The sequence below is a fragment of the Citrus sinensis genome, chromosome 7 (genome assembly GCF_022201045.2).
Source record: "Citrus sinensis cultivar Valencia sweet orange chromosome 7, DVS_A1.0, whole genome shotgun sequence".
NCBI lineage: Eukaryota > Viridiplantae > Streptophyta > Magnoliopsida > Sapindales > Rutaceae > Citrus > Citrus sinensis.
The window spans coordinates 6,672,033-6,699,978 of record NC_068562.1 but is presented as its reverse complement, the minus strand read 5'-3'; the positions used below and the strand labels follow the sequence as shown (position 1 = coordinate 6,699,978).

The window sequence follows — 27,946 nt, the reverse complement described above, 5'->3', positions numbered from 1 at the left end:
AACCACAACAAATACTTGAAATTACCAACTTTTGCTTAGATCAAATTCAATAACCATCTTTGACCATGGCTGAAGTTATCGTCTCCACAATCTTGGAGCAACTGGCTTCAATCCTTGTTGAACAAACAGCTGCAGAGGTCAGACTAATTTCGGGTGCCGAGGAGGAAGTCGAAAATCTCCACCGCCGTTTCCATTTGATTAAAGCTGTTGTTGAAGATGCAGAAAAAAGACAAATGAAGGAGAATGCAGTGAGAGTTTGGTTGGATGATCTTAAGCACGCATCCTACGACATGGAAGATGTGTTGGATGAGTGGAACACTGCTATCCGGAAGCTGCAAATGAAGAGATCATCTAGAGATACAAATGCTTCTCAGCCTGTGAGAACGGTACGTCCTTCCTTCATCATCCCTTCTTACTGGTTTTCTCCTGGGCAACTAGTCCGGCGGCATGACATTGCTACCAAGATAAAGAATGTAGATAAGAAGGTAGACAATATTGTTAGGGATATAAATGCCTACGGGTTTATTATCTCGAGGGAGCAGGGATCCGGGGAGGTCGCGCTTCGACCAAGCACTACCTCTTTTCTTGATGAATCTTATGAGGTACGTGGAAGAGAGCACCTCCAGATTAAGGTAGCAAACTTGCTAATGAGTGGTAGTGAGAGCAATACAGTTAGTACTGGTGGTTCTAGTCAAGTGCCTACCCAGCTCCCTATAATAATTTCGATTACAGGAATGGGTGGAATCGGAAAGACCACTCTTGCTAGACTAATTTTCAATGATAATGTAGTGAGTGCCCATTTCGATAAAAAGATATGGGTTTGTGTCTCTGAGCCTTTTGACGATATTAGAATTGCAAAGGCAATTCTTGAGTCTTTAGAAGGCAAAGCCCCTGATGTAGTTGAATCACAAAATGTGCTAATGCAACTACACGAATCTATTGAGGGCAAGAAATTTTTTCTTGTCCTCGATGATGTGTGGACCGAAGAACCACAAAATTGGGAGCGATTATGGGGTTGTCTTAGATGTGGTTCAAAAGGAAGTAGAATTTTAGTAACCACACGTAAGGTAAAGGTTGCTATTGCCATCGGAACCACCAAGTCCAACATAATTCCAATAGAATTATTATCTGATGAGGATTGTTGGTCAATTTTTAGTCAAGTTGCACTTTCTATAAGGTCAGATATTGAAGAGTACAAAAAATTTGAAAATATTGGTAGACAGATTATAGGTAAGTGCAAAGGCTTGCCTCTTGCAGTCAAGACTTTAGGTAGTCTCTTGCGTTTTAAACGGAAAATTGAAGAATGGCAAAGAGTTTTGGAGAGTGAATTGTGGGAATTAGAAGAAGTAGATAAAGGGCTTTTAGGGCCCTTGTTGCTAAGCTATAGAGATTTGCCTCCTCCGTTGAAAAAATGCTTTTTGTATTGTGCTATTTTTCCAAAAGACTCGATGTTAGAAAAAGATAAGTTGATTAGATTGTGGATGGCTCAAGATTATCTTAAAGTAAAAGGAAGAGAAGATATGGAAGTAGTTGGTGAAGAATATTTTGAGAGCTTAGCCATGCATTCGTTATTTCAAGATTTTGAGAGAAGTGAACACGATGGTCGCAAGATAATAAGGTGCAAGATGCACGATATAGTGCATGATTTCAGTCAGTTTCTCACAAAAACTGAATGTAGTGCTCTAGATGTTAATAAGTCCCGATTACAACTTCCTTGTTGGAAAGCTCGACATTTAATGATTATGGGGGAAATGTCTAAAGAGGTGCCGTTTCCTTCCTTTGTTTATAATGAAACAAAATTACGTAGTCTTGCGGTTCCGAGGAGGCTATATTATAAGCGGACAATAGCTTCTTCGAAATTATTTGATCGGTTGACTTGTCTGAGGTCGATCGATGGTCCACCAGTTCGAAAAATTCCAAAAGGAATAAAAAAGTTGATACATTTGAGGTATCTTGCTTTGGGTTGGAATCCATGGATAAAAGAATTGCCAGAGGCATTGTGTGAATTATGCAATTTACAAACCTTAGATGTGAGTGGTTGTGACAATCTAAAAAGATTACCTGAAAGAATCGGAGAGTTAATCAACTTGAGGCATTTAATGAACAGTCGGCAGGATGATTCAAGTTACATGCCTAGGGGAATGGAGAGATTGACTAGTCTTCGAACGTTGGGCTCATTCGTGGCGAGTCGGGGGAAGAGCAGCAAAGCATGTAGTAGGCTTAAAAGCCTGAACAAGTTGAAACACCTTGAGGGGTCTCTTACATTAAGAAGGTTGGGAAATGAGAGAGATCTTGGTGATGATAATGATGATGAGAAAGTAGATCTCAAGAGCAAGATGAGGTTGGTTGAACTGAATTTATGGTTTGATCGTACAACGGAAACAAAGGGTCATCGAGTAGTTCTTGAATGCTTACAGCCGCCTCGAAGTTTAGAGAAATTAGAAATTTTGGCATATGAAGGTGACACCATACCCCCGACCTCGAATTGGATGCTCTCATTAACCAAGCTGAGGGTGCTGACTTTACGTCATTGCTTCCTGTGTGAATGTCTGCCCTGTTTGGGAAAGTTGCCTTGTCTTGAAACACTCACTTTAGAGGGTATGACAAGTGTAAAAAGACTTGGTAATGAATTTTTGGGAATAGCAGAAGACGACCAAGCTCGAGGTGATCAAGCTGAGACAGCATCATCAATTATTAGGGACACCGCCTTTCCCAGGTTAGAAACACTCATATTCTTGCTTATGACAAATTGGGAAGAGTGGGATGATTGCGAGATTGCCGGAGGAAAAACAATTATGCCACGTCTTCGTCACTTGTCGATTTGTTGGTCCCCCGAATTAAAGGCACTGCCAGACTACATTCTCGGATCAACATCACTAGATAAGTTGTTAATATATTATTCTCGTCATCTTAACAATCGATACAACATGGAGACAGGACCAGAGTGGCCAAAAATTTCTCACGTTCCCAACATTAGTTTTACTCCTCCTGGTCCAGCTGCACAGGGAAGTTTGTAAAGATCCTCGAATCAAACAATCTTCAGGTAATTTCTAAACCATATCGTCTCCTTTATTACTTATATATGTACGTCTGTGAATAAGTTGGTTCAAGATTGGTCAGAAATTAATTTCTATTAATAATAATAAGTTACATAATATGTAAATCAGTCTTCAAGTTTTTTTTTTTTAAAAAAAAATTTCTCTTTCCTTGCAATCATGGAAAATGTATCTGCCACATTACTTATTGTGATCTGTTAAACTAAAAGAAAAGGCCACTAGGCAGATTGTATATGTACATTTAGCAAAAACTAAAAGCAAACTTAAAAAAAGAAGCTGAATGTGTTGTGCAATTGATATTGGTTCGTGGTAACTTATTATTAATATATAACTAGTACTAAATCACTGCATATGTTATGAGTAGTGTTTAATTATTATGAATTCTAAATTAATGTTGATTGCATTTTGCAGAAGCAGAAGGGGGATACTACATTACATATTTACGTTCAACATCAATATGTTCTTGGCTGATGACATGTTTCGGGTTAGTTTTAGATATTCGTTATAAAGCCCATGTTTCTCATATGATCTTGTTCTAATTTTCTACTTGTTCTAATTTAAAGCATACTAATTAAACAGTTCTTTTGATTTCAGGATATACATGCATATGGAGAATGCTACTAGCGTACAGGAGTAACTTCTTCTTCTTTTTAACTTTCGAGAAGGTTTATTATGTGTGTAATTGGAAGAATTTAAAAAATATTTTTCTTTTTTTCTGGTTAAATTCATTTATTATTAATATAAATTTATGGCCAATATTGCCCGTGGACGTAGGTCAAAAAGACCGAACCACGTAATTTTTTTGTGTCTTTTATAATTTTTTTATATTTTACGTTTTACTAATCGAATAAATAGAAATAAAAAATATATATACATGCGCAAAAATATATGAGCAGATGTTCCATGAGCAGACAATCCACGAGCAGACGATCCATGAGCAGATAACCCATGAGCAGACAATCCATGTTAATATTTTGTGTCTTTTATAATTTTTTTTATATTTTACGTTTACTAATCGAATAAATAGAAAGAAAAAAAATTATACATGCTCAAAAACAATACATCTCACTCACGACTAGTTTAATCATGACATTTAATTGCCTCAGGTTATGAAAAGAGGATATACAAAACATCAATAATGCTACTTTGACACAAAATTTAGCTATAAAATTTTGATAAAATATATGAAAAGACTAATACGTCCTTAACTTCATTGCAAATAGTTTGTTTATAACTACTTAGACTAGAGTTTAATATTTTTCATATGTTTTTTTTCAAAATTTCGCAACCCAATTTTTTTGTTACGCCAAGCAATTGCAACTTGGATTTAACAATTAATTATTACAACATATGATATACGAGGTATGCTTACATGTGTATTGCAATTAAAACTATTTCATTGAAAATTGAAATGAAGACTCAGCACTCAGCAGCAGTTTCATTCAAACATTTCAAGAAAATGAAAAACTGGATTAACGGAGAGATGTTAAAGCAAAGTATCGATCGTCGCAATTATTGCATATCGTCGTTATCGTTTTTAATATTATTAACACAATTGGCAAAGTCCTCGTGAATCAATCGTCCTCAAGAGAAATACATTTACGATTATTATTTTTCATCGACGGTCTTTGTACTCAATTTTTCTTTAATTTTGAATACCCACGTAGTAAAATCTCGTCTAAGCTAACATAAAATTAATTATAGTATGAATTATAGAATATGATCTGTGATATGTCAAATAAGTGTAGAAAATGAAATATAATCTAGGTATTAATAATTAGTAACACAAAATTTTATACAGGGAGGGAACAAGCAAGAATTGGCATTAAAAAGGCATTGAACCCGCAAATTTTGGGCTTTAATCGGACCCAATTACTCAGAATCTTTTTGAGACAGTATGGATTATTTTTTTTAAAAGGAAAATAATTTTTACATTACCTTTATTTTAAAATTTGTATCAATCAACTATTTTAAAAATATTAAAATTTTAAATAAAATGATTATTCTGACCCTAGATAAATTTAAAATTTTGAAAATAAAAGAATTATAATTATCATTTAATTAATTGATAAAATATTATTAAAAAATTAAATGTGTGAGTACCTTTTAATTAATTGATAAAATATTATTAATTTTTTAATCCTTTTGACCTAAAAAATGCGTAATACTCATCTCAAATATTTTTTTTTTTTTTTCGTAATCATACTATCACAATTATCAAACCATTTCATTGTTTAAATTAATCACTAAATAATAATAGTGTAAAGCAAATTTGAATAATAAAAAATATAATTACAAAAATTATCATTTAAAATTATAATTATAAAAATAAAAATCTTAAATTTTGAGATTTATTTGTTTTAATAAATTCAAAGGTATTCTTATAATAAAAAATTTTTATTTTAAAAAATTTTGTAACATAAAATAATTTTTTAATTTATTTAAGGGTAAAATAACTATTTAAGGGTAAAATAGTTAATTAATATAAATTTAGAAATAAAAGTGATTTATAAAACATATCAAAATTTCGTAGTGGTTATATGACAAAATAAAGGTGGAGCGGGGATAATTTTCCTTTGGTGAAAAAACAAACGACGTCGTTTAGTGACAGCAGAACGAACCACTATTACTTGTACTGTGTAAATAATTCTTCTTCACCAAAACCGCCTGAAACCAGAGGAAAACATATTACAATACCAACTACTTTTCTGTTTTCTCCTCTTTTTTTTTTTTTCAAAATATCGATCAAGCCCCTGACAAGACCCCTAATTTATAATCTAACCCCTCTTGTTAGGTCCGGTTTCTTCTTTTTCTATAATTTGTGGGGGGAAATAATTAATTCAGAAATCAATTTTTTAGTCATCGCCTTTGTTTAGGTATGCACGTGAAATTAGCGTTTTTGTTATTATATACTTGATTATTGGAATGTCTTTGAGTTGATGAGAGGATTGTTATCTAAATTTTGTTCAATTGAGTGTAAAGTTCGGTACTTGTTGGGCTTCTATTGTTTCTGTGCAGCGGAAACAGGATATTTGGGTTTATGTAAGTTTGTTTTGTGAATTTTTTGGGTGGGTTTGAGTTGACTTTTGAAAAAATAGAAAGTTAAATAAAAATGATGGGTTCGTGATTTTGTTTGATTATCTAATAGAACAATATTTTATGTATTTTATTTTTTTTGTTGCTACTAGTTGAAACAAGAATTGAAGGTATGGAATTTTGTAGGTGATGCTCTCTGGGCATGTGATGGAAGTTGAGGCTTTTGTTACTCCAGATGGAAATTTTTTCTAATAGATACCCAGTGGAATGGGAAGGTTGCAAATTTTGTATTGGGTGCAATAACTTTAACTTACCTTGATCGATGGGACCCTGTGATTCCTCCCAGTGATCATATTAATGTATTTCTAGAAAACTTCATCAATGTTAAAATATTTTGTGTATTCTTGGTATTAGTTGTTTCTAGTCTGAGTTTTGTCTTGATATTACTAATGTACCAAAAGATGCTATCGCTAACGGATGATTTAATAGCAGATAATATGATTGATATGATGATTCCAGGGGAGGATCTAGTCTGAGTTTTGTCTTGATATTAACGTTAACGTACCAAAAGATGTTATCGATGTGTTAATGATGAACAATGCAAGTTATCAACCATTAACGGATGATTTAATAGCGGATAATATGATTGATATGATGATTTCAGGGAAGGATTCCGTGCCTCTTCTTATGACTCTTGCTGTAAAATATCTCTCGAATTAGCCTGCTGCTCTTCGGCAATTGACGGTATAGTCTAGTTATTTTCCTCAGCAAAATCTTCTATGGGCTTGGGGCGTCACAGGTTATTGTACATATAGTAATTAGAGATGGCAAAATCCACCATAAATTTAAGGCTTCATGGGACTCTATTTTAAATGGGGTGAATTTTGAATAATTTTTAGGGAATGAAAGAAAAATAATTCTTAAATTCTTAATGGGATGGAGTTTAGTTTTGTACTCCTCACTCCACCCCCACCCCCAATCCCCATTATATATAAATATTTTTTAATTTTTATTTAATAATTTTTATTTTATCAATTATACTATTACAGTGTTAGTTAATAATGTTATTTATTTATTTTTACTTGATATAAATGGGTTATAAGTAAAAGAAAACTCTACAATATAATTTTTATTCAACTTTAAAACATTGTAATTTTTTTTTCTTTCTTAGGATGTTGCTCTTTTCAAATGTTTTTCAATTTTGATATCATTTCAAGATATTGTTTAAAACGTTTGAAGATTTTTTTAAATTATTTAAATACTTTACAATCTAGTAATGATTTTATTTTAATTTTTAATTTTTAATTTATTGAAATCATGTATTTATATTTACTATAAAATAAATAAATATGGAATTAAGTGGGGACGGAAAAGTTATTCCTCAAGTGGAGATTCGTTATCTCCACCCCACTAAATTTATGAAGGAGTGGGGTGGGGAATGAAAGTAAAATTTTTAATGGAGTGAGGAATGGGGTTGGCCTCCCCACCCCCAACCTACCCCACTTCATTGTGATCCCCAATAGCAATTGTAGTATATTTTTTTTTTATTTGGACCCAACAATTAATAATTATCATTATTATTACTATTATTATTATTATCACTCTTTGATCAAAATCTCCCATAATTAATTCTAATTACGATCTCCTCCTTTTCTTTTCCCTTTTTTTAGCATGAAAATATTATTTTAAAACAATTTGTAATAAGATAACCATTGGTGCAACTTTCTACTTTCTAACTTTCTTTTTCATTAAAAAAAAAGATAGTCTTTTGTTTATTATGATGATAAGTAAAATACCATAAATACGAATTGATTTCGAAATTCATACATTTTAACTTTGATCAGAGAGAAACGTAATATATAATACATGTTTTAAAGATATATATGTTGAGGTCGACTTATATAAGGGAAAGATGGGGATTTAATTGAAATTATATCTATTTAATTTTACATAAATTTTACATTTTGGCCCTTCAATTTTACAAGTTTCATGTTTTGTCTTCCTCAAGTTTATGATAGCCGCAACTATTAAGCCACAATATTAATCACGATTGTCCATTGATCTACCAAAAGTGATATTAGTGATTCATTATTAGGGTAAAATAGGGAAAAAAAATTATAAAAGGTGAGTGAAGACAAGTTTTAATGTAGATTATTCGAATGTGGAATTCAATTAAAATTAACAAGCAATTCACAATTTTGATAATGATGGACAAAAAAAATTTGGAGTCGCATTATTTTGAAGGAGGTCCACAATCTTTTTGCCAGTGAAGCTTCATCCATAAATGGTCCAATGATGAAAGTATTCTTGTGCGCGGAATGCGTAATATGCACACTAAATAATTATAAAAAAAATAAAAGTGTGGTTCAATAATTGTACTTACCTCCACATGATTAAGAAAAAATGATTATATTACTAATATTTATTTAAATACAATATTTAAATAAAAAAATCTCACATCTTAAAATTTAAATACATTCAATATATTTTTACACACTTAAAAAAAAAACTTCTCAATTATTCTCTCTTTCCACTTACGTACTCACTAAACAATTCTTCACTTAAATTATTTTCTCAATTTTGGAATGATGTGATCGAAGGAATGCATTGGTATTATGGACCTCTCTAAGTTACGGTTATCGTTACTTTACTGTAACTTACAGTTCGTGATATGACTACCTAACCAATAAATTCATGCTTAGGTGAGCATGACAGCAATTAAATGGAATTTGTTTAACGGTTAGCAGCTAGTCACTAAAAAACTTAACGCAAGAGACTCCCGTTTATAACCGGTTGTGAGAAACGTAACGACGCCGTTTTAACCATCAAATTGAGAACACAAAAGGAGTTTCTTCTCGAGACAACCTCCACCATCGAATTCCAGCAACACATATTTCAAACCCATTTTGGCAGCTTATGAGTATGAAGAATAGAACGCCAGAAACATGAGTTAGTCGTTGAACCACACTTTAAACTCAATTCATCACAAAACTTAATGAAAATTACTGTCACAATTAGCAACGCTAATAATGGCAGATTTTGGAAACTTCTCAGACACAGACGAGGAGTCAGCAGTGGAAGATATAATCACTCAAGCGATGCTAAATCGATAAGGGCATCATCCAATATCGATGCTAAATCGATAGAGGGGAAAATAATGCAAGTCTCGTGCCCTGCTGTCGACAATCCTTCTACTTTGCACCCTTGTACTTGCATCCCCCTCCCACTCTTCTCATCTTCTTTGGCTTTCGTGGCCATTTTCTGTAATTCAACGGCAGTACAACAATCAATCATCAATGGGTATATGCCAAGCTCTTTTCAAAATTGGAATAAAAACTTTGGGTTGATATATTTCATTTCCAATCAAGTTCGATTTCATTTATCTAGAATCCTATATCATTCCCTCTTCATTTTGAACATTTTTTGTTTGACAACCATCTTCAAACCGTTTCATCTAGCCCATCACTTGAATTAACAAATTCAGTTGGTTTGCCATTTATTACTATTTTTGCATAAATTTGACAATATTCGTTGGATTCAAACTAAAAATATCTAACGGTTTAATATAAGCTGGACAGTATGTTACGTTAAACACAACTCAGAGATTGCCTGATATTTATTGTGGAGCTTCTTCTCTTCATTCTGTTTTAATAATGGAAAAAGCTATTTCTCCCGATTTTAAACCCCAAATTACACCCCGAACTGAACCGCACCGTTTTGGCGAATTGAAAACGCACCGTTTAACCTTTGCTTTTGACGATCTCTCTGTACAAAATCTATCTCTCAGTCTCTCACGCACCCGCAAAATCTCTCTCATTTAACCTCGTTTAACCTTTGTTTTTGACGATCTCTTTAGCAAAAGAATCGACAATACTTGCTAGCCAAAATATTTGATTACGTGATCATTTCTTATTGGTGGTCCCTCAAAGTTATTTCCCCGACTTGGATCATTAATTCGTTATTATAATTCAAAGTTGAATTTTTTTAAACAAGAGAAGAATCGTTAAGAGTTTAAGAAATTAAAAAAGGGATGGCAAATTGGTAACTCGGGAGCATTCCGCAGACAAGTTATGTGAAAAACTGGTACGTTCTTAACGAATTTATATGTTGTAGAAATTGACAATTATTATATATTATTAATCATGAGTTAATTTCGTTAACGAAATTCGGAAGTTTGAATTTATGTAAAATTATTTGTGGAAAAAAAATTGGTTGGAGTCGGCGGCAGTGGCAGTGGAGCTGGGGATAGAAGCAGGCGGCGTTTACCGTGGGCGTAAACGTAAATAAATCTGACAGCGAAGGACTGGATCGTAATTCCAATTCCAATTCCAAGAAGCCTGCAGTTATTATTGAGTAGTTGAGTGTTGGGTTGAAACGAAGAGGAACACGGTCTTCTCAAACACGTGCAATTAAAAAGGAAGAGAAATACGTATATGGAGACAGCTCCGATCTTCTCAATCACGTGAAATAAAAAAAATAAAAGTGACCGTTTTAAAACGCACTGTTTTGTCAAATTCGGAGTTAAACTTCCGGGGCATATAGCAGCGCTCTATAATAATTGCAAGCCTACGTTCAATGTAGGCCACAAGCTTCGCTTTTCACATGCCATTGTCTGCCACAAGCTCAAAGTTTAGGGTACCGTTACGTTGTTTCTCGGGTTTAGTGCCCCATGTCTTGTCTTTTTCAAATTGATGTAACGTATAATGGTTATATGTGATTTGAGATTATTAACATTAAAAGGTTGATGTAAAATAAGAAAAATTAAAAATTTTAAAATTATGACATAAAAATTCATAATTTTTTTAATTATTAAATTAAATTTTTAATTAAATGACTTATTCTTACATTTATTAATATCTATTTAAATAAATAAATTTATTTATTAATTAAAAAATTAATTATTTTATTATATAATTAAACTATGTATATTATTTACGAATTATAATTAATGATAAATATAAATATTATTTTTTTAATTTAACATAACGACAATTAATTTTCCCTCATCTATATGACCAATGTTCAAATTCCATAATCTCTTTTATTCCAATACAAGAGATTTTACTCTCAAGTAAATGTAATGTGCAAAATTAAAAAATAAATTTAATTTGATATTCTAGTAATTAATGTTGTTTTTGGTAACATAAGATGTATTTAACATACTATCAATTATTTAATTATGTAGTAAAAATATGTTAATTTACTAATAATAATAAAGTGTTAGTTTATAAATTTGTAAAATAATTTTTGTTTGTTTGAACAATAATTTTGTATTTTTAGTTGAATTTTGAACAATAAATTTGTATTTTTAATTGAGTTTTTGTTCTTAAAATAAAAAAATAAATTTAATTACACACTTAAATAAATTAATATTTGTTACTCCACCCCAATAGTTTAAATAGCCATTAGTACACATTCATACTATTGAGATATTTCATTAATTTAATTAAGAGAAGGGTAATTTTTTTTAAAATAATTACTCTATTTTAAATATTTATGTAATTATCTTTTAATTAAAATAAATTTAGCCAAATTTATGTACTAGCTAAATTTAGCCACATGCATGCACATGCTCAACAAGTACGGATTGATATATCTACGAAATATTAACAGCTGATTCTTGTCGGCCACTTGCTAAATTTAGCCACATGCATGCACATGCTCAACAAGTTCTGATTATGTATATCTACTACATAAGAACAGCTCATTCTTGAAGTATTGTGACTTGCAATATTTGGTTCATGCATTCTACTTTTTGGGTATTTCTTAATTTTAAACAAATCATAATATATAATGAAGGTTTTAAACAAATCATAATACAGCCACATTCATCTTTCTGAAATCATGATCTCGTGAGATTTTGGAGGTTTTAGTATTTGATTTCGCAAGCACTTACTCAAGAAGTCGCGTTTGGTTAATTTAATTCTACACTTTAAATTAATAATAGTTCTTGCATTAATTACTGATTAACCATATGATTTTTTTTTTTTTTTTGGTTGCAATGAGATAATCACTTTCTAGAAGAAGAGAAGAGACTTTGTCATTATAATTTTGTTCTATATGATTTGGTGATTACTTTTCCAGTATCCACTAATTATAAATAGGAAAAATAATCCAAACCGTCGATTTCAATGGACTTGGAAAAATTTGAAAGACATGACAAAAGAGGGGAAAAAGAATTAATATAAATTCATACTGATCCAAAACTTGGTTTTATCAAAAGATTAAGTGCTAATATACTGCCATTTTGCAATATCAAAAAATTACGTGTATATTATAACAGTGTAGAAGATAAGCTGACAAACATTACTGCCCTGTCTATAAATACCCCCAAATGGAAGTTCATGTGCAGAATTATCACAGCCAAAGCAAACCAAAACAAAGACTTGAAACTACCTACTTGCTTAGATCAAATTCAATAACCATCTTTGACCATGGCTGAAGCTATTGTCTCCACAATCTTGGAGCAACTGGCTTTAATCCTTGTTGAACAAACAGCTGCAGGGGTCAGACTAATTGCTGGCGCCGAGGAGGAAGTCGAAAATCTCCACCGCCGTTTCCATTTGATTAAAGCTGTTGTTGAAGATGCAGAAAAAAGACAAATGAAGGAGACTGCAGTGAGAGTTTGGTTGGATGATCTTAAGCACGCATCCTACGACATGGAAGATGTGTTGGATGAGTGGAACACTGCTATCCGGAAGCTGCAAATGAAGAGATCATCTGGAGATGCAAATGTTTCTCAGCCTATGAGAACGGTACGTCCTTCCTTCATCATCCCTTCTTACTGGTTTTCTCCTGGGCAACTAGTCCAGCGGCATAACATTGCTACCAAGATAAAGAATGTAGATAAGAAGCTAGACAATATTGTTAGGGATATAAATGCCTACGGGTTTATTATCTCGAGGGAGCTGGGATCCGGGAAGGTAGCATCTCGACCAAGCACTACCTCTTTTCTTGATGAATCTTATGAGATACGTGGAAGAAACCACCTCCAGAATAAGGTAGCAAGCTTGTTAATGAGTGGGAGTGAGAGCAGTACTGCTAGTGCTGCTAGTTCTAGTCAAGTGCCTACCCAGCGCCCTACAATAATTTCAATTACAGGTATGGGTGGAATCGGAAAGACCACTCTTGCTAAACTAATTTTCAATGATAATGAAGTGAGGAACCATTTCAATGAAAAGATATGGGTTTGTGTCTCTGAGCCTTTTGACGATATTAGAATTGCAAAGGCAATTCTTGAGTCTTTAAAAGGCTCTGCCACTAATGCGGTTGAATCAGAAACTGTGTTAAAGCAACTACGCGAATCTATTGAGGGCAAGAAATTTTTTCTTGTCCTTGATGATGTGTGGACTGAAGAACCACAAAATTGGGAGCAATTATTGGGTTGTCTTAGATGTGGTTCTAAAGAAAGTAGAATTTTAGTAACCACACGTAATGAAAAGGCTGCTATTGCCATCGGAACCACTAAGTTCAACATAATTCCAATAGAATTATTATCTGATGAGGATTGTTGGTCAATTTTTAGTCAACTTGCACTTTCTAGAAGGTTAGATATTGAAGAGTGTGAAAAATTTGAAAATATTGGTAGACAAATTGTAAGTAAGTGCAAAGGCTTGCCTCTTGCAGTCAAGACTTTAGGGAGTCTCTTGCGTTTTAAAGGAAAAATTGAAGAATGGCAAAGAGTCTTGGAGAATGAATTGTGGGAATTAGAAGAGCTAGATGAAGGGCTTTTAGGGCCCTTGTTGTTAAGCTATCTCGATTTGCCTCCTCCATTGAAAAAATGCTTTTCGTATTGTGCTATTTTTCCAAAAGACTCGAGGTTAGAAAAAGATAAGTTGATCAGATTGTGGATGGCTCAAGATTATCTTAAAGTAAAAGGAAGAGAAGATATGGTAGTTGGTGAAGGATATTTTGAGAACTTAGCTATGCGTTCGTTATTTCAAGATTTTGAGAGAAGTGAACATGATGGTGGCAAGATAATAAGTTGCCAGATGCACGATATGGTGCATGATTTCAGTCAGTTTCTCACAAAAACTGAATGTAGTGCTCTAGATGTTAATAAGTCCCGATTACAACTTCCTAGTTGGAAAGCTCGACATTTAATGATTACAGGGGAAACGAGGTCTGAAATGGTGCCGTTTCCTTCCATGGTTTATGATGAAACAAAATTACGTAGTCTTGTGCTTGATCAACGGCTAAGTTTTAAGCCGAGAATAGCTCTTTCAAAGTTATTTGATCGGCTGACTTGTCTGAGGTCGATTGATGGTCTACCAGTTGGACAAATTCCAAAAGGAATAAAGAAGTTGATACATTTGAGGTATCTTGCTTTGGGTGAGAATCCATGGATAAAAGAATTGCCAGAGGCATTGTGTGAATTATGCAATTTACAAACCTTAGATGTGAGTCTTTGTCACTATCTAAAAAGATTACCTGAAAGAATCGGACAGTTAATCAACTTGAGGCATTTAATGAACTCTAAAGAGGAATGGAGTAGATTAAGTTACATGCCCAGGGGAATGGAGAGATTGACTGGTCTTCGAACGTTAGGGGCATTCGCGGCAAGTGGAGGCAAGAGCAGCAAAGCATGTAGTAGTCTTAAAAGCCTGAACAAGTTGAAACACCTTGAGGGGTCTCTTACATTAAGAGGGTTGGGAAATGAGAGAGATCTTGGTGATGATAATGATGATGAGAAAGTAGATCTCAAGAGCAAGATGAAATTGGTTGATCTGCATTTACGGTTTGATTCTACGACGAAAACAAAGGATCATCGAGTAGTTCTTGAATGCTTGCAGCCGCCTCCAAGTTTAGAGAAATTAGGAATTTATGGATATGCAGGTGACACCATATCCCCGACCTCGGATTGGATGCTCTCATTAGCCAAGCTGAGGGTGCTGACTTTACGTTTTTGCAACGAGTGTGAATGTCTGCCTCCTTTGGGAAAGTTGCCTTGTCTTGAAACACTCGTTTTAGAGGGTATGTCAAGTGTAAAAAGACTTGGTAATGGATTTTTGGGAATAGCAGAAGACCACCAAGCTCGAGCTGATCAAGCTGAGACAGCATCATCAATTATTAGGGACACCGCCTTTCCCAGGTTAGAAACACTCGAATTCTTGGATATGGAAAAATGGGAAGAGTGGGATGATTGCGAGATTGCCGGAGGAAAAACAATTATGCCACGTCTTCGTCACTTGTCGATTTGTTGGTCCCCCGAATTAAAGGCACTGCCAGACTACATTCTCGGATCAACATCACTAGATAAGTTGTTAATATATTATTCTCGTCATCTTAACAATCGATACAACATGGAGACAGGACCAGAGTGGCCAAAAATTTCTCACGTTCCCAACATTAGTTTTACTCTTCATGGTCCAGCTGCACAGGGAAGTTTGTAAAGATCCTCGAATCAAACAATCTTCAGGTAATTTCTAAACCATATCATCTCGTTTATTAATTATATATGTACGTCTGTGAATAAGTTGGTTCAAGATTGGTCAGAAATTAATGTCTATTAATAATAAGTTACATAATATGTAAATCAGTCTTGAAGTTTTTTTTTTAATTTCTCTTTCCTTGCAATCATGCTTTAAATGTATCTGCCACATTATTTATTTATTATGATCTGTTAAACTAAAAGAAAAGGCCACTACGCAGATTGTATATGTACATCTAGCCAAACTAAAAGCAAACTTAAAAAAAGAAGCTGAATGTGTTGTGCAATTGAGATTGGTTGGTGGTAACTTATTATTAATATATAACTAGTACTAAATCACAGCATATGTTATGAGTAGTGTTTAATTATTATGAATTCTAAATTAATGTTGATTGCATTTTGCAGAAGCAGAAGGGGGATACTACATTACATATTTACGTTCAACATCAATATGTTCTTGGCTGATGACATGTTTCGGGTTAGTTTTAGATATTCGTTATAAAGCCCATGTTTCTCATATGATCTTGTTCTAATTTTCTACTTGTTCTAATTTAAAGCATACTAATTAAACAGTTCTTTTGATTTCAGGATATACATGCATATGGAGAATGCTACTAGCGTACAGGAGTAACTTCTTCTTCTTTTGCCACTTCGGCCTTGGCCGAAGTGGTGGGCTGCTGCCCTCACAAGCATTGTGAGGGCAGCGGTTCTAGCCCCCACAAAAGCATTGTGGGGGCTAAATGTTCTTTATATCCTTCTCCCTTGCGAAATGCAAGTGGAGTATGGACATCCTCTCCTGTGAGGGGTTATTTGTATTGGGCATGTACTTCATAGAATTCATTGTAATAATGTAAGTCCCAATCATGTATATCTGATTGTAAATATCAGTGTAATACCTCTGCTACAATAAGCAGTTGTTGTAAATATCTGTGTAATGCAGTAATCTGATGATTAATCAGTCTAAAAAAAAAAAAAAAACTTCTTCTTCTTTTAACTTTCGAGAAGGTTTATTATTTGTGTAATTGGAAGAATTTAAAAAATATTTTTTTTTCTTGTTAATTTCATTTATTATTAATATAAATTTATGGCCAATATTGCCCGTGGACGTAGGTCAAAAAGACCGAACCACGTAAATTTTTTGTGTCTTCTATAATTTTTTTATATTTTACGTTTTACTAATCGAATAAATAGAAAGAAAAAAAAGTATACATGCTCAAAAATAATACATTTCATTGATGACTAGTTTAATCATGACATTTAATTGCCTCAGGTTATAAAAAGAGAATATACAAAACAACAATAATGCTGCTTTGACACAAAATTTAGCTATAAAATTTTGACAAAATATATGAAAAGACTAATACGTCCTTCTTAACTTCATTGCAAATTGTTTGTTTATAACTACTTAGACTACTAGAGTTTAATATTTTTCATATGTTTTTTTTCAAAATTTCGTAACCACCCAATTCTTTGTTACGCGAAGCAATTGCAACTTGGATTTAACAATTAATTATTACAACATATGATACACGAGGTATGCTTACATGTGTATTGCAATTAAAACCATTTAATTGAAAATTGAAATGAAGACTTCAGCACTCGGCAGCAGTTTCATTCAAACATTTCAAGAAAATGAAAAAACTGGATTAACGGAGAGATGTTAAAGCAAAGTATCGATCGTCGCAATTATTGCATATCGTCGTTATCGTTTTTAATATTATTAACACAATTGACAAAGTCCTCGTGAATCAATCGTCCTCAAGAAATACATTTACGATTATTAGCATACGATTATTATTTTTCATCGACGGTCTTTGTACTCAATTTTTCTTTAATTTTGAATACCCACGTAATAAAATCTCGTCTAAGCTAACATAAAATTAATTATGGTATGAATTATAGAATATGATCTGTGATATGTCAAATAAGTGTAGAAAATGAAATATAATCTAGGTATTAATAATTAGTAACACAAAATTTTATACAGGGAGGGAACCAGCAAGAATTGGCATTAAAAAGGCATTGAACCCGCAAATTTTGGGCTTTAATCGGACCCAATTACTCAGAATCTTTTTGAGACTGTATGGATAATTTTTTTTTAAAGGAAAATGATTTTTACATTACCTTTATTTTAAATTTGTATCAAACAACTACTTCAAAAATATTAAAATTTTAAATAAAATGATTATTCTGACCCTAGATAAATTTAACAAAATTTATTCTAGAAATTTTTTGAAAATAAAAGAATTATAATTACCATTTAATTAATTGATAAAATATTCTTAAAAAATTAAAATGTGTGAGTACCTTTTAATTAATTGATAAAATATTATTAATTTTTTAATCCTTTTGACCTAAAAAATGCGTAATTCTCATCTCAAATATTTTTTTTTCGTAATCATACTATCACAATTATCAAACCATTTCATTGTTTAAATTAATCACTAAATAATAATAGTGTAGAGCAAATTTGAATAATAAAAAAATATAATTACAAAAATTATCATTTCAAATTATAATTAAAAAATAAAAATCTTAAATTTTGAGATTTATTTGTTTTAATAAATTCAAAGGTATTCTTATAATAAAATTTTTTATTTTAAAAAATTTTGTAAGGTAAAATAATTTTTTAATTTATTTAAGGGTAGAATAATTATTTTATTTAAATTTTTAATATCAAAATAGTTAATTAATATAAATTTAGAAATAAAAGTGATTTATAAAACATATTAAAATTTCGTAATGGTTATATGACAAAATAAAGGTGGAGTGGGGATAATTTTCCTTTGGTGTAAAAACAAACGACGTCGTTTAGTGACAGCAGAACGAACCACTATTACTTGTACTAAATGGGGTTTTTAATTAAATATGCCTTAAAAGTAGTGTATTTAGTTAAATATACCACATGTTTGAAAATTATCTAAGTATGTCTTTTTATGTGGTACATTGTCTAAAATATCCCTAAAGAAAAATATAAAACACACACACAACTCACAACACTCTTTGCTTCTCACGTATTTATCATCTATACAAAAACTCACACCACACTCAAAATCACTCACAAACAGCTAATGCACTGAGTTTGTTTGCAGTTGGGTGTATTATTCATCCCATGAATAAGGTATTTGAAACTTTTTTTATTTTATTTTGGGCTATCTATTCAATTTGTTGACATTATATTATTTTTAGGGTTTTGTTTGGTTTGTGATAAACACTAAAGCAACTCATATTTTCATTACATTTGCATCATATGACTGTTATTTGATGGATTTTATAACTACATTCGTTAAAATCTGAAGTTGTTGTCAAATTTTTTTCTGCACCCGACATACACGACAGCAGTCGTGTATGTATGTATTTACACGACTGTAGTCGTGAAAATGTGCAAAAAATTTCAATTATTATGACACCTTATTATTCTATTGGTTTAAAAAATATATATTTTTCACTATATATATCCTTTTACTATTACTATACTATAGTCGTGTGTGTGAATAAGTTACACGACTACTAACATGTACGTATAAACTTACATACTATAATTGTTAATAAGTTACACGACTACTATGAACCTTATATACTTGTTATTTTTTGTTGTTTTAATTTTTTTAATATCTTTCATATTTAGTGATAAATTTTTACCTTTTTGTTTCGCAGATGAATAAACATGTTTGTGTGACTTTCTAAGAACAAGTATTGAAGGGAGGCGACCAGAGACTTATAAAATATGGACTGAGTGTTTGGGTTGAATATGCCAAAAATTTATGATGAATGTTAAATAACTTCTATTATATTACGACTTATTTACGATTTCAATAATTATTGGATTTGTGTTATTTGATAGGCAATCGAACTATAGTTAGTTTCATTTATTTGAAGTTTGATATGTTTAAAATCTATATTGATTGTGTCATCAATATAATGAATGATTGAAAAGAATTTTTATTCTGTGCACATACCCGAGTACAATCGTGTATTTTGGCTGTTACAAAACTAGTCATGTTTATTTCTAAATACTCGACTACAGTCGTGTATCTATGCAAATACTCGATTATCACAGAGAGTTTGTCATATTTATTTCTAAATACTCGACCATAGTCGTGTATCTATGCAAATACTCGACTACAGTCAAGTATTTTGTCACAGAGAGCTTGTTATTTTTATTTGTAAATACCCAACTACAGTCGTGTATCTGTGCAAATACCCAACTGCAGTCGAGTATTTTGTCACAGAGCTTATTATGTTTATTTCCAAATACCCGACCTCAGTCGTGTATCTGTGACAAAATACTCGACTTATTATGTTTATTTCCAAATACCCGACCGCAGTCGTGTATCTGTGTAAATACTCGACTGCAGTCGAGTATTTTGTCACAGCTTATTATGTTTATTTTTAAATACCCGACCACAGTCGTGTATCTGTGCAAATACCCGACTGCAGTCGAGTATTTTGTCACAGAGCGTATTATGTTTATTTCCAAATACCCGACCGCAGTCGTGTATTTGTGCAAATACCTGACTGCAGTCATGTATTCTCTTACAGTGTATTCCTTGTGTATATATTGTGCAAACTATCTTATCTATCATTAATATAAATAACAAAGAAATAAAATATATTAATGCTGTCAATTGTCTTTAATGACATCAAATATCAATAACATCCTCATTACAACTATTACATCTCCTAATCCAAAAAATGACACTACAAAGTTTTTTTCCATGACCTATGCCCAAATAATTTTACAACCAAGGCTTGTCGAAATTATGTAACATGATTTTGTTGGCATTATGAATTGACATCAAGTCCATGGACTAGGACCTCCAAGTACCGCAACAAAAATGCTCCACATTCACCACTAAAAAAATTCATATAAATCAATTGTTAAAAATCATCATTCTTATTATTATGTTCAAAACACATTATATATATAGTACATACCCTGATTTTTGTTGCGGGATGTCACGCACTCGCACGATGGGCCAAGGAATTTTCGAAATAACCTCACTACAGTCTGGATGTGTTTCGTGATATGCTATCTTCTGAAGTACTAGAGGTATCATGTCTGCAACAGGCAGCAATTGTCTCACCAAAACTAAATCCTTTGTTAAGTCTATCATGGAGTCATAAATAGAAATCTTGCCCCCAAGTATATCGACCACACCGAGAACCCAATGATCATTCATGAATATTGGCAAATACACCTACGAAATACAGACAATATTCTTAACAAGTAACGGCAAATATATCTACGAAATGTTGTAACTGTTTTTATCTACTTGCAGTTGATTTATTAATAGTATACTATCAATAGTTTTATGCTAAAACAAATAGCAAATTGTTAATAAATTAGAATTGTAAAATAAAGGTTCTACAACAAATAATAGAGAAAACCCAGATTGTAGCATAATGAATGCATACGCAGTTGAAGAAAATTGATATATAATTCCCATGGATGAAGTTCAACTACAAACAATAAGTAAAATTATATAAAGATCTAATGCATAAACTAGTGTAGCCATAACCGAAAATTCATAAGGATAATATTTAATTAGGAACTCCCACAACCATTATTAAAGAGCTATGAATTCACTCTCTTCAATTTTAAATTCACAAGTTAAAGAAGCTTCATTACATTACCAGCAAGAAAGATTATCAGTAAATAAGCAAGATAATGACCAAAATCATGTGGGTAATTTGTTTTTTAAAACCCTATTGCATATAACCCTAACAATTATGCACCATAAATTCTCTTTATAAAGTAAAAAATAAGTGTAAATGTGGTTAATGACCTTTAGTTCGGTGAATTTCCAGCCTTTAATTCGGTGATTTTGTAGCCTTTAATATGGTGGATGAACTTGCAGCAGCAGGAGCATGAACTTGCAGCAGCAGGACAAGCGTTGTGTATGGTAGCTCGTGAAGGCAGATTTTGAAATTTGAAGAATTAAATTGGGGTAATTTTATAATTGCACATTGAAAAAGGTATATAAAAAAAATTTTGAATTATAAAGGTATAGTTGGATAAATACCTAACCTTTAGGGTATAGCGGGGACAAATCCCTGTAAATAATTCTTCTTCACCAAAACCGCCTGAAACCAGAGGAAAACATATTACAATACCAACTACTTTTCTGTTTTCTCCTTTTTTTTTTTGCAAAATATCGATCAAGCCCCTGACAATACCCCTAATTTATAATCTAACCCCTCTTGTTAGGTCCGGTTTCTTCTTTTTCTATAATTTGTGGGAGGAAATAATTAATTCAGAAATCAATTTTTTAGTCATCGCCTTTGTTTAGGTATGCACGTGAAATTAGCGTTTTTGTTATTATATACTTGATTATTGGAATGTTTTTGAGTTGATGAGAGGATTGTTATCTAAATTTTGTTCAATTGAGTGTAAAGTTTGGTACTTGTTGGGTTTCTATTGTTTCTGTGTAGTGGAAACAGGATATTTGGGTTTATGTAAGTTTGTTTTGTGAATTTTTTGGGTGGGTTTGAGTTGACTTTTGAAAAAATAGAAAGTTAAATAAAAATGATGGGTTCGTGATTTTGTTTGATTATCTGATAGAACAATATTTTATGTATGTTTTATTTTTGTTGCTACTAGTTGAAACAAGAATTGAAGGTATGGAATTTTGTAGGTGATGCTCTCTGGGCATGTGATGGAAGTTGAGGCTTTTGTTACTCTAGATGGAAATTTTTTCTAATAGATACCCAGTGGAATGGGAAGGTTGCAAATTTTGTATTGGGTGCAATAACTTTAACTTACCTTGATCGATGGGACCCTGTGATTCCCAGTGATCATGATAATTTATTTCTAGAAAACTTCATTCAATGTTAAAATATTTTGTGTATTCTTGGTATTAGTTGTTTCTGGTTTGAGTTTTGTCTCGTAAGTTTTGATAGGATTCTTAATTTTTTAAAGCTGTAATAAAATTCCTTGGAAAATATTATTATAGTAGTATCTATATCATATTGTTTCTTGTGCTTTATTTATGCAGGGTAACTCAATATGGCAGGGAGAAATCGCATTCCTCGTGAAGTTTATAGTGACCGACGTGGCTTTCCACCTGAAAGACCTTTCATTCGTGGCCCCCCTATGCCACAGCCACCTCCCCACCCTGCTTTATTGGAGGAAGAACTTGAAATTCAGCATGCTGAAATTCAGAGACTCTTGGGTGATAATCGAAGGCTGGTTGAAGATCGAATGGCCATGCAGCGAGAGCTTGCTGCTGCTAAGGAGGAGCTTCATCGAATGAATCTTGTCATTGGCGAAATTCGTGCAGAACAAGAAGTGCATGTGAGGGATCTAGTTGAGAAAGGGTTGAAGCTGGAGGCAGATCTTCGTGCTACTGAGCCTTTGAAAAAAGAGGCTGTACAACTCCGTGCTGAAGTTCAGAAGCTGAATAACCTTAGGAATGAACTCAATGGAAAAGTTCAGACCCTTCAAAAAGACCTTGCAAAATTGCAAGCTGATAATCAACAGATTCCTTTATTAAGGGCAGAGATTGATGGTCTGCATCAAGAGCTTATGCATGCTAGGTTTGTTATTGAGTTCCCTCTATTTATACCTTCATCTTTACTTTTTACTTTAAATTCTTATACTGCTCATGTTCCTTAAAGTGGTTCTGTAACATGTAACCCCAATCTTGTAATCAAATCAATATCTTCTTTTGTAGAGCTGCTGTTGATTATGAAAAGAAAGCAAACATTGAACTGATGGAACAGAGACAGGCTATGGAGAAGAACTTAGTTTCGATGGCTCGCGAAGTTGAAAAGCTACGTGCAGAACTGACTAATTTCGATGGTAGACCATGGGGTGTTGGTATGTCCTGTATGTCATGGATGTTTCTAATAGATGTTTGATTCTTCTAGCATTTCTTATGTATTGCTGTGAAATTAAATTGGTTGCTTCATTCTTGTCATGGCATTTTGCCATTGTTAATGCATGCGACATCTTGCAAATTAAATTTGTTCAGATGATTTACAAGCTCAGAATATCGACAGTTCTTTATATTTGTGTGTGATGGCTCCAGGTGGACCATATGGGATGAATTTCAGTGGCGTGGATGGAAGTTTTCCTGCACCTTTTGGAGATGGGTATGGGGTTCATAGGGTATGTTTCATGCCTGAAATTTTATTAAATTTTTGTTTATTGGATTGTTGTATTGGATTGTATTATATGGCTTTAACTGTCCCTCTGTGATTTCTCAGGGCCTTGCAGACAAGGGTCCTATGTATGGCCCAAGGCCTGCTTCATGGGATAAGCCTCGTATGGCACGTCGCTGAAACCTGGATGTTAGATGTTGGAGTTGAAGGCAAAATCCCTACTTTTTTGGCTTCCCAGCTATGAAATTCGACATATAAGCCAGAAAGAAACACTTATCGTCTATGTGTTCATTCCACATCAGTGCTTATTTATCTGAATGCGTTGTTAGTAACCCTAAACTGATTTATATAGGTATTTAATGTTGCTTTTCTCTAGTTGGTAGAGACAGTTTTTTCTTTTACTATCACAATATATTTATTTCAATTACTGTGGCTATACTCAGCAGCTGGCTTCTTTATAATTGCATCTTCTCTTATTTACGTGTATTTATAGTGTAGCACATTTGTCTGATTTTATGTACCCATAACTTCATAGAAGCTAGGAGCTCTTAAATAGTGTGATCCTCTTTTTTTTGGCTGGGGTGTTTTTTGGAGATACATGGACTATCAGAATGAAGCATTTTGCTGTAGTTCCTGATAAAACCCCATTGCTTTTCTATAAGATGGATAACATTAGAGTGAATTTTCCTAATTTTTTCTGTTATTGCTAGAAGTTTCTTTGGGTTTCTTCTGTATGTTCTTATAGCTTAGTTTTTGAGGTTGACCATTTTAGTTCCGAACTATGCGGCTGCTGTGGATTTAGGTATTTTGTGAAAGTAGGTACATTCGTTATCTCCTATTATAGCTGAAATTCTAAACGGAGGATTCTTTTGTACTTGCATTTGTCATGCTTTTAGTACCCATTTTTAAAGGGATGTGCTATCAAAGCTTTTGAGTGTTTCTATATTTCATCATGGGACATGTATGGAAAGGCAAAATCTTTCGTATAATTTTAATCATAGATTTTGTTTGGATTTGTCCCCATTGAAGAAATTCCACAATAGTAAATGTGCATTACTTCATGGCATTGCCCCCACTGTTCTGGATCACGAAGCTGGCTTTCAACTTCAGTTGGTCAGATCTGTGTGAAGGGCTGAAGGCCATTTGCTCATTTTATAAGTCGGTACAAGTTACTGTTTTAGTTAACCCTTGCCATTTAGATTTATAGGGATTCTAGGAAGCTTTAGATCAAAGAGTGGAATTCAAGGTTGTATTACTCTTTCCAAAAGTTAGTGACTGGAAGATAGTTTTAAAGTTTCTCTAGTTCAGATGGTTGGATTTCTCCTATTTGGAGCATAAGGTGGCTTAACGGAGAGAATATTTGTTTGTTTGAAGAAAGGAGGGATAATATTTCCCAATCTTGGATGGACTAAACTTTGTATGTCCTCAAAGTAAAGTTAAGAACCTTCAAAAAGCGTGTGAAGTTGGTGTACCATCCTAACACTTGGACATCGGAGTGACATGTTTGACATACCCTCGAATAACACTTATGTAGACTATGGTTATGTAGTTCCCAATATACAACTATGGTTGGGGAAAATCCAGAAAACTCTTGTTCTGGTGCGGATTTTCTAATTGTTCATCTTATCTCGGTTCTACCTTATCACTTTGGTGGTCAAAATATCTCTGACCACCTAGATCAGTTCAAGATTCTCCTTCACATATTTAGATGAGCCTGGAGTTTCTGAAGGATGGTGGCATGCCAAGTGACAAGAGGCCGACTTCTGATCTATACTTCCTAGGCAAGTATTCTGTCTCTGTTATATAAATTTATGGATTTGGAACTTGATTCTGTTTTCTGAGCTAACTTTTTAAATCCACAGACTATATACTGCTATGATATACCCATTATTTCGTTAATCAATTAACCTTCTAGCATTCTTTGGATCCTATATGTTAATACTGACATTGAAGAAGCCAAGTTGTATTAGTTGTTCATTCATTGATATTTTATGAAGTTACTGTTGGTTCAAGTTTTTTCCATTAGTAGCTTCATCCAGTTTCTCGGCTTTACCCATATTAAGTTATTTGCATTTGTCCCCCACTCATTATTAAGCTCTGGGGTAGAAGTTTCATGGTTGAGCCCGTGAAGTCACATTTCTAATTAATTGCTTCTTTGTGATTCCATGAGACCAAATTAGTTTTTAAGTCCTGCAAAAGAAACAAGTGTTTTACATTGTGCTAGAAAGCTTTTCTTAGCTAGCTTAACCACACGGGTTTCTCCAAAATGCTGCATTGCATTGTGTGCCGGAATTACAGATGTTGAAATTGTACCACAAATGTCACTTCTCTGGGATGATATAAGGTCTTTCTAAGCTATTTAAATCACCCGCTTCTTATATAATGGAGATTTGTGTGATTTTCACTTGAGAGGTTGTAATTCCATGTTTTGATATTAACGAGGATTTGATATTAGATATGTTTTTAGAAAGGAAATGCGGTCAGTCTGACTGATGAATGTTCTGGACTTAAGATTACCAGTAGGAAATAGTATGCACAAATTCAAGGAGTTTATTTGGTGGTCCTTTCTTTTTGGGATGAGTTAATCTGTTATGTGGAGCACTTTGGAAAACTCCAAAACAATAGAAGTTGGTTGTTGGCTGTTTATAATACATCGGTAGACAGATGGAGAAATTGGAAAGACTTCTGTTTAGTTCCAGTGTCTCAATGTTGCTGCTCCAGTTAAGCTGTTTTAGTATGCGTTGAAGTGTTGGAGTCAGCTAAGATCTTTAACCATCTTAATATGGTATGACTTGAGATTTCTTTATGTGCTGCTGTGGATATTTAGGTGAAAGGCAAAAGGAGAAAGCATTGCTTTAATTGTGGCTGCTTTCTGTAATATTTGATCGATGAGTTTGCTGTGCCATCTTAGAATGTTCTGCTGGTTATACTTCTAAATTTTAGTTCAGAGAGGTGGCTATTTTGCTTATTTGGGTTGCTAGGAAATTTCAGTTTAGAGTCAAGTAATCTTTGGTTTATCTCTTTTCTACCTTCAATCATCTTTGAGCATCAGAAGTTTTCCCAATGAAGTCAAGTGCAGGAGGTTGTGATGATCTAAAGATCACCACGCAAAGCCACGCAAGGTGTTTCTGAAATAGTTCTAGTAATGCCAGGGTAATGATTGCTACAGAGGATTGTTAAGAGACTTGAGGAGTATTGCCTGTTGTTCCCTTAGGCTGTTCTCGCACAATGGGAGGCATAAAGATACGGAAGTTTGTTTCATGGCCTTCTAAATGGGTCAGTTGAAATATGGTGGCTTTAACTAGAAGTCATCAATCTGAATATGAAACCACTGTAGTGGGCCGTTGTTCCTTGGAGGCAGTGCCTTTTTATTTTCTGTTTCAGTAACTCACTATTAATAATCTACCAGACAGTTTCGTAGGGTAAAGATGTGAAGTAAATACGTTATGATCTTTTTGCATAAATCTTTATTATCATCTATTTTAGTGCATCTTTTTATTATCATTATTATTTTTTTGCTGAAAGTTAGTTTCCACTAACTTTTTATTTTGAACTTTCTACAGATGAGATTGAAAGCTGGTAACTTTTTTGGTGAACAAGATCGAACAAAGCTCAGGTCTTAGGATCAAGATGTGAAGTAAATATGTTATGATCTTTCTGCATAAATCTTTATTATCATGTATTTTAGTGCATCTTTTTATGTTTTTTGCTGAAAGTGCTGCAACTGATTGCTGCTAACTTTTTATTTTGAACTTTCTACAGATGAGATTGAAGCTGGTACCTTATTTGGTGAACGAGACCGAACAAAGCTCTGGTCTTAGTTATATCTATTTGAAGGCTGCTGAAAAAGATATTGCTCTGGAGCATCAAGGAAACAGAATGTAATAGTAGTAAAAAGTGGGTTTGATAACGGAAATGGACTGTATCAACAACTATAATCGGATAAAAATAAACTTTAATGCCACGATTTTACATACTCTAATGTGGTCAATATCTCTAGAGGAATGAGAATGGCAAGTGTCTTAAGTGACCATGGATGAGCTTCGCTATTTAGTTGTCATGACCCAGATTCTGTGGAAGCACAAGGACTAGCAGTAAAAATTCCTGCTAGATAAGTGCAGAAGCAAAAGACTGCTGGTTGGTTGGAGGTCTGCAAATTTTAGCAAATGTGTGCCTTGACTACCACAAATAAACCCATTTTGAACATCCGATTCTTCTGATTTATCTCATTATCGCCCTCTTTGTACTGCAACTTAGTGGATGATTTGTTTCATACTAGTTACTTTTTGCCTGTTGCTAGACTTCACAAATTTTCTTA

The 27,946-nt window shown here is 33.2% G+C and overlaps 3 protein-coding genes and 1 long non-coding RNA gene across 14 annotated transcripts; 3 read left to right on the top strand and 1 right to left on the bottom strand.

Moving 5' to 3' along the window:
- The first annotated feature begins 50 nt into the window (after window positions 1-50).
- On the top strand, window positions 51-16,516 carry LOC127898661 (putative disease resistance protein RGA3). 3 transcript variants are annotated; one of them, XR_008056517.1, is made up of 4 exons: window positions 51-554; window positions 13,016-15,510; window positions 15,928-16,000; window positions 16,111-16,516. XR_008056517.1 is itself a non-coding variant. In XM_052444396.1 (2 exons), the coding sequence occupies exon 1, from the start codon at window positions 12,527-12,529 to the stop codon at window positions 15,482-15,484; it is 2,958 nt and encodes a 985-aa protein (XP_052300356.1). In that variant the 5' UTR covers window positions 12,374-12,526; the 3' UTR covers window positions 15,485-15,510; window positions 16,111-16,516. The 3 variants fall into 3 exon arrangements, 1 of the variants encoding a protein (XP_052300356.1); XR_008056516.1 differs by lacking the exon at window positions 51-554 and having other exon boundaries at window positions 12,375-15,510; XM_052444396.1 differs by lacking the exons at window positions 51-554; window positions 15,928-16,000 and having other exon boundaries at window positions 12,374-15,510.
- LOC102610321 (putative disease resistance protein RGA3) lies at window positions 606-3,880 on the top strand. Its single transcript, XM_052444397.1, has 3 exons — window positions 606-3,043; window positions 3,468-3,540; window positions 3,651-3,880. Exon 1 carries the CDS (start codon window positions 648-650, stop codon window positions 3,015-3,017), a length of 2,370 nt encoding a protein of 789 aa, XP_052300357.1. The 5' UTR covers window positions 606-647; the 3' UTR covers window positions 3,018-3,043; window positions 3,468-3,540; window positions 3,651-3,880.
- Window positions 5,684-27,946, top strand: LOC102610727 (protein FLX-like 3). Of its 9 annotated transcripts, none has more exons than XR_001508831.3 (7): window positions 21,618-21,815; window positions 22,521-23,061; window positions 23,199-23,353; window positions 23,556-23,635; window positions 23,734-23,980; window positions 27,192-27,265; window positions 27,391-27,946. XR_001508831.3 is itself a non-coding variant. In XM_052444401.1 (5 exons), the coding sequence occupies exons 2-5, from the start codon at window positions 22,532-22,534 to the stop codon at window positions 23,806-23,808; spliced, it is 840 nt and encodes a 279-aa protein (XP_052300361.1). In that variant the 5' UTR covers window positions 5,684-5,850; window positions 22,521-22,531; the 3' UTR covers window positions 23,809-24,114. The 9 variants fall into 9 exon arrangements, 7 of the variants coding, with proteins under 7 accessions (XP_052300361.1, XP_052300363.1, XP_052300364.1 ...); XR_001508833.3 differs by having other exon boundaries at window positions 27,192-27,273; XM_052444401.1 differs by lacking the exons at window positions 21,618-21,815; window positions 27,192-27,265; window positions 27,391-27,946 and adding an exon at window positions 5,684-5,850 and having other exon boundaries at window positions 23,734-24,114.
- LOC127903734 (uncharacterized) lies at window positions 20,114-21,460 on the bottom strand. Its single transcript, XR_008056518.1, has 3 exons — window positions 21,312-21,460; window positions 20,461-20,723; window positions 20,114-20,377 (listed from the first exon to the last, which is right to left on the bottom strand). It is a non-coding gene; the product is annotated as an uncharacterized LOC127903734 (long non-coding RNA).

Bases quoted from the DNA above. Each gene is read 5' to 3' on its own strand.
- LOC102610321 (XM_052444397.1), top strand. From the start codon at position 648: ATGAGTGGTAGTGAGAGCAATACAGTTAGTACTGGTGGTTCTAGTCAA.
- LOC127898661 (XM_052444396.1), top strand. From the start codon at position 12,527: ATGGCTGAAGCTATTGTCTCCACAATCTTGGAGCAACTGGCTTTAATC.
- LOC102610727 (XM_052444401.1), top strand. From the start codon at position 22,532: ATGGCAGGGAGAAATCGCATTCCTCGTGAAGTTTATAGTGACCGACGT. The intron at 23,062-23,198 runs GTTTGTTATTGA...CTTCTTTTGTAG, and splicing joins CAAGAGCTTATGCATGCTAG to AGCTGCTGTTGATTATGAAA. The intron at 23,354-23,555 runs GTATGTCATGGA...TGATGGCTCCAG, and splicing joins ATGGGGTGTTGGTATGTCCT to GTGGACCATATGGGATGAAT.